Source organism: Aedes albopictus, chromosome 1 (genome assembly GCF_035046485.1).
Source record: "Aedes albopictus strain Foshan chromosome 1, AalbF5, whole genome shotgun sequence".
Classification (NCBI taxonomy): Eukaryota; Metazoa; Arthropoda; class Insecta; order Diptera; family Culicidae; genus Aedes; species Aedes albopictus.
The window spans coordinates 110,886,592-110,903,683 of record NC_085136.1 but is presented as its reverse complement, the minus strand read 5'-3'; the positions used below and the strand labels follow the sequence as shown (position 1 = coordinate 110,903,683).

At 38.3% G+C, this 17,092-nt stretch overlaps 1 protein-coding gene across 2 annotated transcripts in view; it reads right to left on the bottom strand.

The window, feature by feature from the left end:
- Positions 1–9,294: 9,294 nt before the first annotated feature.
- Positions 9,295–17,092, bottom strand: part of LOC109397684 (uncharacterized) — a 44,017-nt gene continuing 36,219 nt past the window's right edge. Inside the window, exons 3-4 of one of the 2 annotated variants that reach the window (XM_029878316.2) lie at positions 9,752–9,986; positions 9,295–9,639 (exon numbers count right to left, since the gene is read on the bottom strand). In XM_029878316.2, the coding sequence (XP_029734176.1) occupies positions 9,496–9,639; positions 9,752–9,986 (379 nt within the window). In that variant the 3' untranslated portion in view covers positions 9,295–9,495. Of the gene's footprint in view, positions 9,987–17,092 lie in introns of both variants that reach the window. The other variant, XM_062845178.1, reaches the window with a different exon arrangement.

The window sequence follows — 17,092 nt, the reverse complement described above, 5'->3', positions numbered from 1 at the left end:
GGGCATCCGCGTCAATTCCCGGCATCTCACATCATTCGGCAGCACAAAGATGGATGCCGAAGTGATCTCCCGTTTGATTTTGCTGGAAGTTCGGCACTGGCGCCGAGAAATGGTGCTGGACTAGGTGCAGTAAATTCGTTCAAAATCAATTTTCCGGCAGCAAATCTTCACAGCAGTCTCTGTGCAGTTCACGCAATAAGGTATCTGATTCAGATAGAAGAAGTGGATGAAAACGTTCGTTCCATTGTGCATTTAGGTAATGTACAATTTTGTTTACCCGTAGTGCCGGAAATGGGGTCAAAAACCCTAAGTATCCCTCGAATTCTGTTCTGAACAAGTTTCCTTTTTTCGGGCATAACCTAAATTCTGTTCCTGGCACACCTTCTACGGGACGTGTTTGATTGTCCACATTTTTTCCATCCATCTGATGTAGCATCTGCAAAGGTAGGCTAGAATATCAGTAATTATTGGCTATTTTCCGTCTGATATGACGGGAATTAGCGCATTCGTGTAAGCAGATTTATAACTTATTTCACATCGAACTTTCTAAATTCAACGTTTCAACTTTCCAAATAGAAGACTGCAAAGCTCTTTTGGATTATCCTTGTTTCAAATTAAATAGAAAAAGCAAGAAAAAAATAATTATATTTAAAATGCTTAACTTCCCGAATTAAGTTTTTAGAAAATGTCGACAGGCAACTTTCCAAGTGAATATCAATATCAATAATCAAAGGTTTTAGTATTGTTTCAAGAATCTTTAAGCAATTTGTTCAATTACTTGTAAGATAAATCCTTCCTAGATAAGGCGCTGTCCATAAATTAGGTAGACTCATTTTGGGCTATCTCAGACCCCTTCCTCCCCCTCCGTAGACTTTTGTTCATACAAAATTTTCGAAATTTGTATGGAGCGTAGACTTTGGCCAGACGCCCCCTCCGCCGGCCGCCTACTTCTAAGAGTCTACGTAGTTTATGGACAAGCCCTAAAGAACATATGTAAGTGAATTTCCAAACGAAATCTTTCAATTTATCTTATGAAATTCTTGCAATGATTCATTAAAGATTTTTTCCAAGTGGATTATGGAAGAATTTTGTTCCAAATTACGTAACCAGCTTTGCAGTCAGGGAGGGGAGAGGAGAGGGGTGATGGTCGAGCATCCATAGCAAATTTTTACCTACTAGCTTCTATAACTATATAAATAAACGCAACACGATGAAATTGGGTGCAATAACATCATATTTTAAAAGCATTGTTTAACCCTTCAGCAGTATGTTGAAGGAATTCCTGGATTCCCGGGGCCTTAGTAGAGTTGGGGGTCTCCAGTTAGCCTAGTGGTTGAGGCTATGGATCGCCAATCCGGAGACGGCGGGTTCGATTCCCGTTCCGGTCGGGTAAATTTTCTCGACTCCCTGGGCATAGCGTAACATTGTACTTGCCTCACAATATACAAATTCATGCAATGGCAGGCAAAGAAAGCCCTTCAATTAATAACTGAGGAAGTGCTCAAAGAACACTAAGTTGAAGCGAGGCAGGCCAAGTCCCAGTGGGGATGTAGAGCCATAAAGAAGAAGAAGGAGAAATAGAAGAGTTCTTGAAGAATCTCGTGAAAGCCTTAAAACAAACTTTGAAAGAAACCCACGGAGTATTTCTGTAATAATTTTAGGAAGGGAATATGGTATATGTACCATTCCTTGGCCTAATTTGGAAGCCACCTTGACCATTTTGACCATAACTCACGAATTAATAGCACTAGAAATAATAGGTTGACCCAATTGCACACTCTAGGCAATGCATGTTTCACCAACTGGAAGTAAACTAACGTAAATATTCAAGAGTTTACTCAATTAAGTTGAAAAGATTCGATGCGATGGTATGCAACGTTGGTCTATGGTACAAAAATTGGCCTATTAGTGGATACAACGTTGGCCTCTTGCTTTCCCTGCACTAGAACCACTTATTATCTCAATTTTTAATATTTCTGTTGTAGTATTATCTCTGTTTGTTAGCCAATCTTACTTTTAAATTACATTTTCGAAGTCAAATTTTCAAAAAACTATAAATAAATCATTTAAAATAAAGTTCTTTCTTAATTTAGTAACGAAAACAACGCTACCCTATTATTGTGTTATATTTTTACAGTCGCTGCACACAAAATCTTTCTTCCTGTTCGTCCTTTCTGATTCTTACGCAAGCAATGTTGTTGACGTCACTTTATCGGTGTTGTTGACGTCTTTACTGATGGGCCAAGATTTGGGTACATAGTGAAAAAAAAATGTCCTCAATATTCGGCCCACATTCGATTTATAAAATAGTTATTATTCGTTGACAACAAATATACATGATGATACATGGGCTTGTTAGGGGAATATCTGTAAATAAAAAGAAAATCGCGTTACTGTTCCTTTGAATTCCACTAAGAATTTGCATCCTGTGACAGATACGTATTTCGACCTCAACTGTAAGGTCGTCTGCAGTGTCTTGTACTTGACTCGACTCGAGTCGAGTCCAAGACACTGAAGAGACTCGACTCAAGTACAAGACACTGAAGACGACCTTACAGTTGAGGTCGAAATACGTATCTGTCAAAGGATGTAAATTCTTAGTGGAAGTCAAAGGAACAGTACTTAACGCGATTTTCTTTTATTTAAATATACATGTTCAAAATAGCGTCTTTGACCGTCGCATCAAATGTTCACTCATTGAAAAGTCAATTCGGAATGTTCCAGAATCATGCCATTTATGATCATGTGTATAGACTACCCACTAAGCCGAAGAATCATGGCGTCTACAAAAGCTAAACAATGTGACATTTTCATTTAATGTTAATGCTACAAATTGCTAAAATTGAAACGAAAAGTTACAGTTGTTGGTCGCATAGCTTTTCCGATATCCAGTTATGCGTGTTTCTTTGAGTTTTTGATTTACGTTGAGATAGGCCAAACGAGGGGACTTTGCCAACGAAGCATCCCTATATCCTACCTAGAGAAATTTTTAAAAAGATTTTTTGGTATTTCCGGAGAACCCTTCAATAACGAAGGAATTCCAGGACGAAGCGCTGGAATATATTGTAAACGAAGTTCTAGAATTTAAGAAGGAATTCCTAGAGGTGCATTGAAAAAGAAAAAAAAAACATCTGGGAGGAATGTCTGGGGGAATTCAAAAAGAGTCATCCCTGGGTAAATTCCTGGAGAAATGTCTGAAAAATCCCTTAAGGAATTATGGTTAAAATTTCTGATGGAATCCCTACGTAAACTCCAGAAGAAACTGCTGGAAGGATTCCCGAAAGAATCCTTGGAAAATGTTAGGTAACTTCTTGGAGAATTTCATGAGAAATTTCTGGAGAAATTCCCATATCATTTTCTGAAGGAGTTTCCTGGTGAAATACTGGAAGCAACCCTAGGATAAGTCCTAAAAAATCGTTGAAGGAAACCCTTGAGGTATTTCAGGGGATTTTTTAGGGTATCCATTGACATTTATTTTGGAAGAATTCCTGAAGGACTTTCTAAAGGAACACCCTTTATACATCCCTCAAAGAACCTCTGGAGGAGTTCCTGAAGAAATGGATAACTTCATGGAGAAAAACAAAATAATCTCAAAACATATTCCTAAGATAATTGACGGACGCATTTCTGAAGGAATTTTTTGCAGGAGCTGCAGATGGTATTCTTGAAGGATATCATTTATGGACTCCTGAACCAACCCGTGGATGAACTCCCAAAAGATTTCTTGAAGAAAATTGTATAAAGTCTCGTGGATGACTTCTGGCTTCTGTCTGCATTCCTCTAATAAAATTATCTTAAATAATTCCAATGCAAACCACTGTAGAAATGTCTCTAAAAATCTTTGAAGTAATTCAAAAAAGTCTTCAGGTCTTCCTGAAGGCATGCCTGGAGAAATTCTTGGGAGATGAAGGAAGGATTTTTGAAATTCCTGAATGAATCCCTGAATTTCCGAGAGGAATTTCTGAAAGAATCACTAGAGAAATTCCCTGGAGGAATTCCTGCAAAAAAACACCCTAGAGGAGCTCCTGGGGGATTCCCGGCAGGGTTTTCTGAAGGAATATCTGGAGTATTTCTTGATTTTCTCTAAAGGAATTCCCGAGAAATTTCAGAAGAAATTCTTTTGACGAATTCCTGGAAGAATTCGTAGTGGTATTTTGGGAGGAATCCCTTGTGGAATTCCTGGAGGAATCCCTGGAAGGGTTCCTGGATAAATTCTTGGCGGAATTGCTGCAGGAATTCCTGGAGAAATCCCCGAATCAATTCCTGGTGGTATCTCCAAAAGAATCCCTGGAAGAATGCCCGGAGGGATTCCTGAAGAAATTCTCGAAGAAATACCTGGGCATTCCTGGATTTCCTGGAGGAATTCCTAGAATCCTTGGAGGGATCATTAGAAGACTTTAGAATCTTTCCCTGGAGGAATTCTTAGACTGCCGTAATTCTGCAGAGTGACGTAAGCGACTTTGATAGTTTTGGCACATTTTTTGGTTATAATGCATAAAACTCTTGGTTATCCTCTAAGTTTCTTTCTATAGATTATAGATTACGAATAGATCTTGCATACTACAAGCATACCACAGTGTTATTTTTACATCAGATATTTTAAATACTATACCAACAAATGCCGAAATTTTGAATGGCGCTTACGTCACTTTGCAGAATTACGCAGTAGAGCAATCTTTTTAGGTGAAATTCTTGGAATCATGATGTCCTGTAGGAATACCTAGATAAAATCCTGGAGGAATTCCTCCACCATTTTTATTTTTCAATTTTTCATGGAGAATTTCCTGGTGATATTCCTGGAGGATTTGCTGTAGGTGGGATTTTCTGAAGAAATCCCCGGATTACTGAGGAAATCGCAGACGGAATTCCTGGAAAAATCCTTGAGGGATTCCTTGAGGAATGTCTGACTGAATTACTGGATGAATGCTTAGAGAGATACCTGGTGGACTTTTTGGAGGAATTCCTGGAAGCATTCCTGAATGAAATCCTAGAGGATTGCCTGAAGAAATCCCTGAATGAATGTCAAGAGAAAATCTCTGAAGCAATTTCTGGAGGATCTCTCAAATAAACTCTGAGAGGAACTCTTGAAGAAATTGCTGAAGAAAGTCCTGAAGGAATTCCTGGATGCATCCCTGGAGGAATTCATGGAGAAATTTCCGGAGGAATGCCTGGAGGAATTCTAGGATATTTTTTGACGAGTTCCTGGCGGCACCCCCGGAGGAATTCCTGGTGGAATCCTTGGAGGAATCCCAGCAGATATCCAAGGAGGAACCCCTAAAGAGACCCCTTAAGGAACCCCTAGGAGATTCCCTGGCGAAATTCGTGAACACATGCCTGTAGAAATCTCTAGGGGAATTCCTGGAGGAATGCCTGGAGAAATCCTTGGAGACATTCCTTGGATTTCCCAGAGGCATGTCTGCAGAAATTCCCGTAGGAATCCCTGGAGGAATCCTAGGAGGTATCCCAGGAAGATTTTCTCAAGAAATCCCAGGAGGAAGTACTAAAGTAATCGCAGAAGTAATTCTTGGAAAATTCCTGAAGAAGTCCTACGAAAAGTTTGTGGGCGATCGACGAGAGTAACTCCTGTAGTAGTTCCTGGTGGATTTCCTGAAGAAACCTCAGGATGATTCGTGGAGAATCCTTAAAGGATTTTTCATATAATCCCTGGAGTTGTTCCTTACAGAATCCCAGAAAAAAAAATCCAAGTGCATACGTGGAGGAAATCCTGAGGGAATGCCTGGAGGAAGTCATGGAAAAATACCTAAAAAATCTCACAAGGAATCCCGGAAGCAATCCCGTGAAGAATTTCTTAGGAAATTCTACGAGAGCTTTCTTAACGAATTCCTGGAAGAAATTTTGTAGGAATCCCTGAAAAAAAAATCTAATGGAAACCATGCCTGCAGTAATTTCTGGACGAATTATAGAAGAAATCCTTAAATAGACTCCTGAAAGGTTTTTGTACATAATTTTGAAGAAATTTCTGGATTAATTTTTAAATAATGTCTGGTAAAAATTTCTAAACAAATTTCTTGAAAGAAAATCCCCCTGAAATACTTTGAATAATTCCAGATGGATTTTTTTCGAAGGAACATGTAGAGAAATCCCTGAAAAAATCTGGAAGAATACCTGCAGAAATACCTAAAAGGATTTATTTCACTTTTTGGGAATTCATGTAAAAATTCCTGGAGAAATTATCGAAAAAGCACTGGAACAATGTAATGAAATCCTTAGAGGGTATGTGTAAGGAATCTCTGGAGGAGTCCATGATGAACTGCAGGAAGATATGAAAAAAAGTTCCCACCACGATGCTCTGGCCAAATTTTTCGCTCAATCCGTTAACATTCTGGCGGTGCTAAACTCGTTTGAAGTTTGTATGGAAGTTTATATGGAAATTTTTTTTTTTGCATTTTTCTCTTGATGGGCTATAGTTTTTATTAAACCACGTAATGGGTTACATAAAGTCGTAGCTTAGGATACATCGAAAAGCGTTGTCGAAGACCGCAAAGTGATCAGACACTCGTGTAAAAAGCTATAGCCTAGGCAGTACATTCCCGATCACTGAGATGTTATTGTCATTGTTATTCCTTTACGTGATAAATGTTAAACACCACCGCATGATCTGTAGCTGATATCTTTGCCCATAAACTTCGGATTACTTTGCGGTCTTCGACAAAATTGTTTGGCACATATAAGGTCTCAGTTTTACATAATCGGTTATGTGATTTAAGAATCAAAAAGGAGCCCCTCACGAGAACAATGCAAAAAAATATGTTTTTTTTCATATAAAATCCGACAAAAACTTCAAACGAGTTTAGAACCGCCCAAATGTTAACGGATTGAGGTGAAAATTTGAACAGAGCACCATGGCGCAATATAGAACGAAATGAAAAGGGTGCCCATGGAACTTTTTGAGATGTGTTTCTTGGAGCCACGCTAGTTCTCAAGCAACGAAACACAGGGGTTGTCGTCATCAATGTGAAGTTCAAACAGAATATGCAAATTTTCTGTATTATACGAAGAAAATTGATCCTTTGTTGACATTTTTGCACCAAATACTTGATTTGGGTACCCCAAGTGTCTTTTGAATCAAACCAGACCCCAAGGTATTTCGAATCAACTGGTCGATTTCTATTCCCAAAAGATTGAATTTCAGTTGGGCAGGGTTCCGCTTTTTAGGAAACACAACCAATTGATTTTTTGCGGAGCAAACTCGATCCCTAAATCTCTTGCCCAAATGGACAGATTGTTTAAGGAATTTTGCAATAGTCTTTGCAACATTTCTGCATGTGGGCCTTTCAGAGAAGCCACCGCATCATCTGCAAGTTGTCTTAGCGTACATTGTCCTTCCAGACAGCTATCAATGTCTTTCACGTAGATATTATAAAGCAAGGGACTTAAACATGTGCCTTGGGGAAGGCCCATGTAGCTAATTCTGGAATTGTCAATTGTCTGAGATTGAAGCTCATGTGCTTTTCTGACAACAGATTATACAAGAAATATCCAAGGGAACTGAATCCAATTGCTCCTTTTCCGCAAAGGCCAGTTAAATATCTGATGACAGCAACGGTAGACAATCGTTTGTTCCTTTGCCCTTGCGAAACCCAAATTGTGACTTTGAAAGCAATTTATTCGATTCGACCCAATGATCGAGTCGCGATAGGATCATTTTTTTCTAACAATTTCCTTAAACATGATAACATAACAATTGGGGGGTATTTATTAAATATTTATATTGTGCTTCGATTGTTTTCCTTCAGCACATGTTACACTTTTCGATTTGAAGCTGATGCCAGGCCACACTTCGGTGCAAACAAGACAAAATGAAAGGAATTATGAGAAATTCTGAACAATACTTAGAGCACAGATTTCATCTCGTGAGATCTGCCTTGCCCAAGCTTCACTGTAACCTTAATGAAAGCTTTCTTTACCGATGACCATTTTGCATTCGCATATCATGTAACATGTGCAATTATACTCTATGCCCAAGGAGGTCAAGAAAAGATTTTCGGCCAATCGGGAATCGAACCCAACTTCTAGTTCCCTGGAGGCCTGGATTAGTTAGCCTTGTGGATGAAGTTTTGAAGTTTTTTGTACTTTTCTAAGCATAGTGTACACTAAAACACCACTACCCAAGTAACCATATGGCACTATTATTCGCCTTGAGTGCCAAAACAATGGTAGTGTAGAACTGACTTACTCTATATTGGCCGCATAATAGCTCTATAAGGCCAAAAAGGCGAAGTATAGTGCTAATGGTTTATGTAGGTGTTTTTATGCAGATTTAGAAGGTTCCGGAGGTATTTCAGGGGATTTTGAGGGATGCAAAGGGGATTCATGGGATTTACAGGGGTTTAACTCGATAGAATCGTGGGAAGCAAAAAAAAAAAAAGGTTTTCCCTTACGCTACTGGTAAATAAACAAACAAACAGACAAGCAAATAAGAGGTCATTTCAAGATGTTTTAGAGTTATTCGCAGGGTTCTCAGATTGTTCCGGGGTGGAGGGGGGGGGGGGGCATTGAGGTTCAAGGCTTTTTAAGGAGTTTCAAGAGGTTTCAGAAGGGGTTCATTGGGTTTTCAGAAGAGTTTCAGGCGGTCTTATAGTTTTTTTTCGTTTTCGTTTATGTTCGTTTCATTTTTTTTATGTTTAAAAAATTAACATTATTTCTCCCTTGAAATTTTATTAACGAGGCAATAGCCGGAAGAATTATGACAAGAACTGTTTCATAGTTTTTCAAATCCATTTCCCAGAAGTATCCAGGAGGTGTTTTCGCATGCGAGAATTGGCCCTAGAAATGTCAATCCTTGCGTTTTTTTTTAGATATTTTTGAAACATCTGGAACAAATTCAAAACATTTTAAGAAGTATAATATTCTTTATGCAATTCAGTATTATAATTTAAATTTTATATAACTCATTTTGGTATAATAAAGGTAAATTTTTCCAAACTGGTTCATTATGCAACTGAAATGAGTTGCATAATGAAAAATAGTTGTATAATGTTCATAATGCAACTCATTTGAGTTGCATTATGAATATTATGCAACTCAAATGGGTTGCATTATGAAAAACTCATTGCATAAAATTTTGTATGGAACTCGTTGCAAAACTCGATTTTTTCAGCACTTTTCGTATTTATCCAACTCGGCAAGCCTCGTTGGATAAATGTACGACTCGTGCTGAAAAAATCAACTTTTTGCAACTCGTCACATAAATAACTATTACACTTACGTGTACACTATAAAACAAATAACAAAACCAATCGAAAACGAATTTCTTTTAACAAGGTAACCATCGTCTGGCTTTTATTTCACCAGTGTTATCACAATTACACAATCTAATACGTATTCTTTGACAGGAATAAAAAAAATCAACTAGCAGCTATCATTCTACACGCTAAGAAGCACTAAAATAGTCAGACAGTGGCCGCCACCGCACCGGCCTTCAAACTGAACAGTTTGAGAAACTTGTGATAGATATACTCGGACAGGACCGACCTATAGCGGTACACCATAGCTGTTGCTGGGAGTTTGACTCGGCGGCGCTCCGTACTCTCCGCTGATAGACGGGATAGGGCCGCCGATGCCTCCGCTGGGCGCGCCGCTCTCCGGATATGGACCTCCGGCGTTCCCATCCTGTTTCTGTTCGGTTAGTGTTCGGGGGCACGATCAGTAGCAGGTAGGTGAGAAACAAGAGAAACAAGATCAATAGTTTAGAGAGATTGGGCGGTTGCCGAGATCTGTGGGATGTCACCTGCGTTTTGTAGCGGATGAAGTAGACTTCCGGTTTGGAGGGGGGCGTTGGCGCCGGAGTTGGGATGACGATATCCGGTTGCTCTTCCTGCTTTTTGACAAGCACGTAGACAAGGGTCTTTTCTTCGTTTTGCGGTAGGGGTGGGATCACTGGTGGGGCCTGCGAGGGCGGCGATGGGGCCTTGATGAACACGATTTTGTAGTGCTTCTGCGGGGGAGGGACGGTGATGGGCTTCCTGAAAGTTTCGGGATGAATGGTTTATGTTAGAAAATCTGTGACTAATAAGAGAGGTGTACACTGAAGTTTTTTTACGCGGTTTTTTTAACGCGTTATTTCAAAAAAACGTCGTAAAAAACCCCGTTATTTCGTCGTAATAAAACATGTTTTTCAAAAACACGAGCAAAATAGTCAGGATCACATCTAACGTGACTTGACTTTTTTTACGACGTTTTTTGAAACAACGCAGTTTTTTTACGCGGTACCATTACCGTCGTAAAAAAACTTCAGTGTATTAAGATTAAAATTGCCATAATCTAAAATTGAAGACTCGTTAGGGGAAGTTACACAAATGACCCGCCTAAAAAACAGGTTGCAAACTTCCATTCGAGTTGTCGTCGAGGAAGGCGAACTTTCTGATAACTACTCACGAGTGTTTTGTCTGAAAAACATAAAATTCGATAAATGTCAAGTCTCCTTAATTAGCTATTTTGAATTCCCAGAAGCTACGTTCAAAATTTGAGTGAAATCGATTACGGGGCCGCAAGTTTGCGATGTAAGCGTTCAATTAGGAATAATATTCTAGTAGGTGACTACATATCAAACAACTTTGTCGAAGACCACAAAGTGATCCGACTAGGATATCGAATCGAGGTATTTTGGGCACTTTTCCGCTACAGCTTAGTCGAATTCAAACCGATTGATTTGAATTTTGTACATGGCAAGATACTGTGCGATTCTAGATGATGGAAATGAACACTGAAGGCATTACATATTGTTCACGGTGAATTCGTTCCTGTTTATATTATTGCGCTTGTATTTTTTTTTTGTAAAATTGTGAATCCTGTACTTATTTGATGTTTCCATTCATTTTAAACTTCAACTTGTAAATGAAGGGGGTAAGGGGTACTTTTTTTTCGTTTCAGAGAGCGAGTATAGGCGCTTAAGCCTTAGGCATTAGGGCCAGGGCACTCGATGTAAATATCACTGTCCCATCCCAGGAAATTTCGCTGATATGGAGTGTGCGTTAACTATCTTAGCCACGCCTCTCCCACCGATTCAACGTACAAAACTCATTCCCCTAAAAATGAAACGGTTGGTACGGTTGTCCCCGTTTCTTCAATTATCAAATTCAAAAACATGCGTTAATCATGTTATTCATAAGTGGATAACCTGATTGCCGTAAATTTTTGAATTGTTTTCAAACCCTTTAGTCTGCCCAGTGGGCCTGACCGTTTTAATATTTGTGTCGTCTCCCAGCAAGAATGTCAAGTGAAATCCCAAGAAGGATTCCTGCAGGTATCACACTAAGTATTTATGGAGGAGTCCTAGGAGGCAATCCTGAAAGAATCACATCAGGAATCGCTAGTGGAATCTCAGCATGAGCTCCTGGATGAATGTCAAGAGGAGTTCCTGGAGGAGTCCCATAAGCAATTTTCGGAAAAATCCCAGGTTAAAATGTCTATAAAAATTCCTGGAGGAAACACCGAAAGAACTTCTGAAAGAATCCTGGAACGATTGCCTTGAATCATCCCAGCAAGAGATTTTTGGGAGGAATCCCAGGAAAACTTCTTATTAGAATCCCTAGAATAATTCCGAGAGGTATTATAGTAAGAATTTCTGGAGGAGTCCTGGGAGGAATTGCTCAAAGAACCACAGAAAGAATCGCTTGTGGAATCCAGCTGGAATTGCTTCAGGAAGGCCAAGAGATGCTCTTGGAGCAATACCATAAGAAATTTATAGGGAAATCTTTAGATAAAATCTCTTGAATAAAAATTTCTGGAGGAATCACCGGATGAACCTGAGGAAGAATTTTAAGAAAAATCTGTGTAGGAAATCTTAGAAAGATTCTGGGATGTATCATTGTAGAAATTTCAACAGAAATCCTAAGAATGACAGGAGGAAACTATTCAGGAATTTCTAAAGAAACCCCATCAGGAACGTCTGGGGAATCAAAAGAAAAAAATCTTGAAGAAATGCCTGGAGAAATACCTCAAGAAGTCCCTGAAAGAATTGGTAGAAGTATTCTGAAGGAATCCACAGAGAAGGACCTGAAGGAATCACAGGAGAAATTTCTGAAAAAGTCTCAGGATGGTTTCCCGAAAAAAAATCCAGCAAGAATGCCAGGATGAACGCCCAAACTAATCACTAAAATCATTCCTGGGGGTACGGTAGTTAGAATTGCTAAAAGAACCACAGGAGGAGTTATTTGAGAAATCCTTGGAGGAAGGCTAAGAGGAGTTTCTGCAGAAATTCAATGATGAATTTGTGGAGTAATTCTTGGATAAAATCTCTGGAGGATTTTCTGGATGAGTCCTTGAAGGAATCCCTGGAAGAACAACCGAAGGAATTTTCAGAAGGGATCAAGAAAGTCAGGAGAAAGATCTAGAGGAATCCCTAGCAGAATTTCTGAAGAATTACAGTTAGAATTTCTGGAGGAGTTCTAGCAAGAATAGCTGGAAGCACCACAGGAAGAGTGCGTGAGGAATCTCAGCTGGAATTTCTGGAGGAAAACCACAAGGAGCTCCAAAATCACGAGTTCCCAACGGGTGGTCCGCGGCCCCCTACGGGACCGTGAAACCAGTCTAGGGAGGCCACGATATTACAAAAAAAATTGTTGAATTTTTATTTTATTTTGTGCAAATTATACGAACAACTTTGTATACCGCCACCCCTAAAAGCCACAGTTTGAGGAACAAATTTTCAGTATAAAATGCCTTCAGAAGAAACACATTTTTGGCTGTGCCGCTATTTTTCAGCTACAACCTAAGTTTATTTATTTTAATGCTCATAACATCAGTATGCACGAAATGTGACTGTCGAAAAAAAAACGTATCATTGATCATAGAAAATCCCTCCCACAGTACCCAAGCAACACAGAAAACATCTTTGGACATTTTTTTTTTCAAAGATGTATTTTAAGTGTATTATAAGTGATATATAAAACATGTTGTGTTAATTTGCAGTTGTAATTGTGTTGATCAAAAACAAACAACAACAAAAACTATTTTTCTCTGAATCATGTATGAAATATTTTTATATGACAATTATAGAACATAAACATCAAGTTTCTAATTCAATTACAAAAGCAATTGTGTCACAATAACAGAAAGAAGAAGAAAAATGAAAATGCAATGAATGCTCATTTTTTTCCGTTTCTGGGATGCTGTGGTCAATTGAGGACAATGAGTGGTTCAAGGGAACTGAAGTACCAGTTGAATTTCCGAGAATAAACACTCAATCAGCACGTCTTTCATCAACATTTCAGTCCCACATACCTTTTTCCGGGTACCATATCCTTCTATACGAACGCCCCGTCTGAATAGAATCAGCGTACTCAAATCTGGTCAACATCCTGAAGGCCAAAAGGTCTAGGCTGTGGATCTAACTGGTCTGTATGATAAAATTGAGAATCACCGCGCAGCTGGTATTCCGGCCCTTGTGAAAGAGTCAGCATCCAACAGTCGGTACTATTTTAACTCCTCAAGCATATATTCCGGTACTGCTAACACCTGTTGGTTAACGACGGTTACGCAAGCTCAACTATGGCAGGCATGCATTTTACTGGAACCTATTCAAAATGATTCATGCGTTGTCATTTTCACTGCAATCGCGGATTAATTCCGCGAAACTCCTTCGGCCACGACCACCTATAATCCCACAGTCACGGAAAACAAACCTCCATCAGCAGCGTAATTATTTACTATTGGCAATTATTTTGTCAGTTTGACAGATGTAGCCCCGCTGAAAATGTAGCTATAAATAAGTTATTTTGGTGTAGTTATAAGTTTTTGAAAACAAAATTATAACTAGCGTGAAAGTATGTTCGATTGCTGTTATTTCGACGTATTTTTAACGCTCTTCCGTTGTGTATAGCAAAGTTGCTCTCGGGGTGCACTATTGGTGCAACTTTAACGTAATTTTAACTTGTTCTCAAATAAAAACACTTCACTTGCAGAGAAAATGATTGATTATTCAAGGAACGTCATGCAGATTACAGTACTGAACAAATATGTTAATACACAATTTAGAAATATGGTCAATATTTACGTTTCTCTTGCTTGTTTAAACATTGAATTAAGAAAAATGCTTTTTCTTTTTTTAAATACTTGAATTTTACTTGAGTCATAATCAGTAGCTTGCCATAAGCTCAGTTATTGAATAAAGTAAATATTGAAAGGAAACTTTTGAACGTCACTGTAAGCCAAATTTAAAAGTTGCCATGTTGCTCTCATCTCAATTTGGAAAAAATAGACAATTTAGAAAAAAAAAATGCTTCATTTGGTTGATTCAATCTGCATGTTTTAATTCAATGCAGTGGCGGTTGAATTATGGATGAGTAGAATCATATGTTTCACTATAAATCTACAATCGCACATAAAATAGCACTACCCCTGCTGAAAAAAAAACCAATCCATGAATTTGTTTTATAAAATAACATAAATGGTCTTTGCCTTCATCATCTGAAAATAATTTTCCAGCTTGTTGGAGTTGCAAATATAAATATGTATATTTTTTTCTGTCAGTCACTGCGTATCAAATACAGTTGTAATGAGATCATGTTTATATTGCTTTGTTCTAAATAAGGCTCTCGCAAGTTATATAACTATAAAATTTCCTAATTTGAACCTATACATGTGACATGCTATATAACAGTATTCTACACGTTATATTACTAAAAAGCAGCTTAGTTTCAACCAATGAATATAGTTGCATTATTAAAGTGTTTTGCAAGTATCAATTGTTGACAAATAACCTTTTTGCAACTAATTAATGTATAACAGTTGAATGGAAATCAATTATTAGTACTATACGAGTATTGGGATACATCTTGTATAACCTTTAAGATGTTCTGTAAGCGGCCATTTTTTGCGCTGTTTTGAATTTATAAGTATCCCATACGACGTGAATAATACAAGAATAATACAACAGAGTTAGTACGATAAATGAATTTTAAACTCTTATAAAACAATCTGTGTTACTTGGGTAGATTTCTGGCTACGTCACTGTACTTTCCCATGATTCATAACTGGAGAAATCCCTGGATAACATCTCTGCAGGAATTCCTAGACGATTCACCGGAGGAACTTCTATAAGAATGTTCGGAATATTACCATGCATGATCCTAGCAAAAATTCCTGAAGATTTCTCAGGAGAAATCACTGGAGGAACTTCTGGAATAATTCATGGAATACTGCCTTGAATGATCCAAGAATTATTTTCAAGAACTCTTGGTTCTTGAAAATATTTCTGGAGGAATTCTTAGAACTCCGGGAGATTCCTTGTAGGAATTGCTGGAATTTCTACAGGTATCATTAGAAAAACCCCTTCAAGCATGTTGGGGGAATCATAAGTGAAATTCCTTGAAAAAAAATCTGGAGAATCGGTAGAGGTATTCTGAAGGAATTCGTGGAGGAGTCCCTGCCAAAGCAACACACATGTTATAAAAGAATTACGGCAGCGCAAGTTTTGGTTGAATAAAAGTTTATTTGACGTAATCTTAACACAATGCTAGATATACATCAATTTAACTTACATACAACCAAAGCTTGCGCTGCCGTAAACTCTTATATAACATATGTGTTGCTTGGGCGATTGAATCGCAGGAGGCATTTCTGGAGAAATCTCAGTAAGTATGCCAGGAGAATTCCATAGAAGTATTATCGGAAGTATCACAGTTAGAATATTGTACATATTGATTTATTTTAGACCGAAGTCGATATGTGAAATCAAATATCCCCAACAAAAGTTCGCCGAAGTAAAAACGTCGGCATTCTAATTGAAGCGTCGCCGACACAGGCAATTCTTATGCGTCGGCGAACCCCAAATTAGAATGCCGACGCCGAACTTCGCCGAAGTTTTGACTTCCGAAGTTCCAACTTTCTCTCGCATGATCAATATTTAGACGAGTCCAAATAAGAATTACTTGAGGAATCCCAGCTGGAATTTATGGAGGAAGGCGGTAGTAATGGATAAGACGACTCAGTTATACGGTTTCTGTCCAAGGTTTCTGACAGAATGATCTTTATTCTTATTATTATTAGCTTTATTGGGAATTTTCAGCCCGCGGCTGGTTCATCTCTATGATCTTTATTCAAATCAAAACTCATGGCCTGCATACAATTATCTTAGTCTACTAAATTAGCTCGAACACAATAATACTATACATACTAAAAAGGCCAACAGGAGTTCCTGGGAAATCCCAAGAGGAATTCCTGAAGGAACACCTGGATAAAATCTGAGGATGAAGTCCTGCTTAAATCTTTGAAGGAATCTCTACCTAGAACAATCACCACAAGTTCAAAATTCCTGGAGGAGTTCTAGAATGAATTGTAGGAAGAATCGCAGCACGTGTTGCATGAGGAATCCTTGCTAGAACTTCCGGAAGATGGCTAATAGGAGCTCCTGGAGGAACTTCTGGAAGGATCTCAGAAAGATTTTCTTGAATAATTAATCAGGAATTTCTTAAGGAATCCCCATATACATTTCTAGAGGATTCTCTAACAGAATATGGCCAATTCCAATGACCCATTTTTATTCCGGAATCCCTAGCAAATCCCTAAATCAGAAGGATATGTACTCCAAAATTTGGTAGAACAATATTAAAAAACAAAAAAAAAACCAGCTATACTGCCGTGAATCGCAAGTCAGTCCCATCTGCATTTTGGGCAAAATTGAGTTAATGGTAGTTTTCGATCTTTCTTCGGATGGTCTTTCAGCTGTGTGAATAAAATTATATAGTTTGTTCAGTAAAATCGAAAAACAACACCAAGTCAAATTGTCCCATAATGAAAAGTAATCGCAAGTCAGTCCCATTACGAACTTATGTACCCTGCAGTACAAAATCGGACACTGTTTTAGCCAGTTTTATATTTTTCGCAGTTACGTCTTCACGTTTGAAACAATATGTGAAAGTTTCATGATGATCGCAGTAGTATTCAATTTATGGCGATTTTTTGAAATTTCACATAGAAATAGAATTTTAAAACTTCTGAGTCCATTTTCTCAATGCCTACTTTTTACATATGGGACTGACTTGCGATTCACGGCAGTATAGTCAAAAGAGTGTTTTTTCGCACTATCATCAGGAGGGTTGGTAATGACAGGGTTAAAGGAAACGTTAAT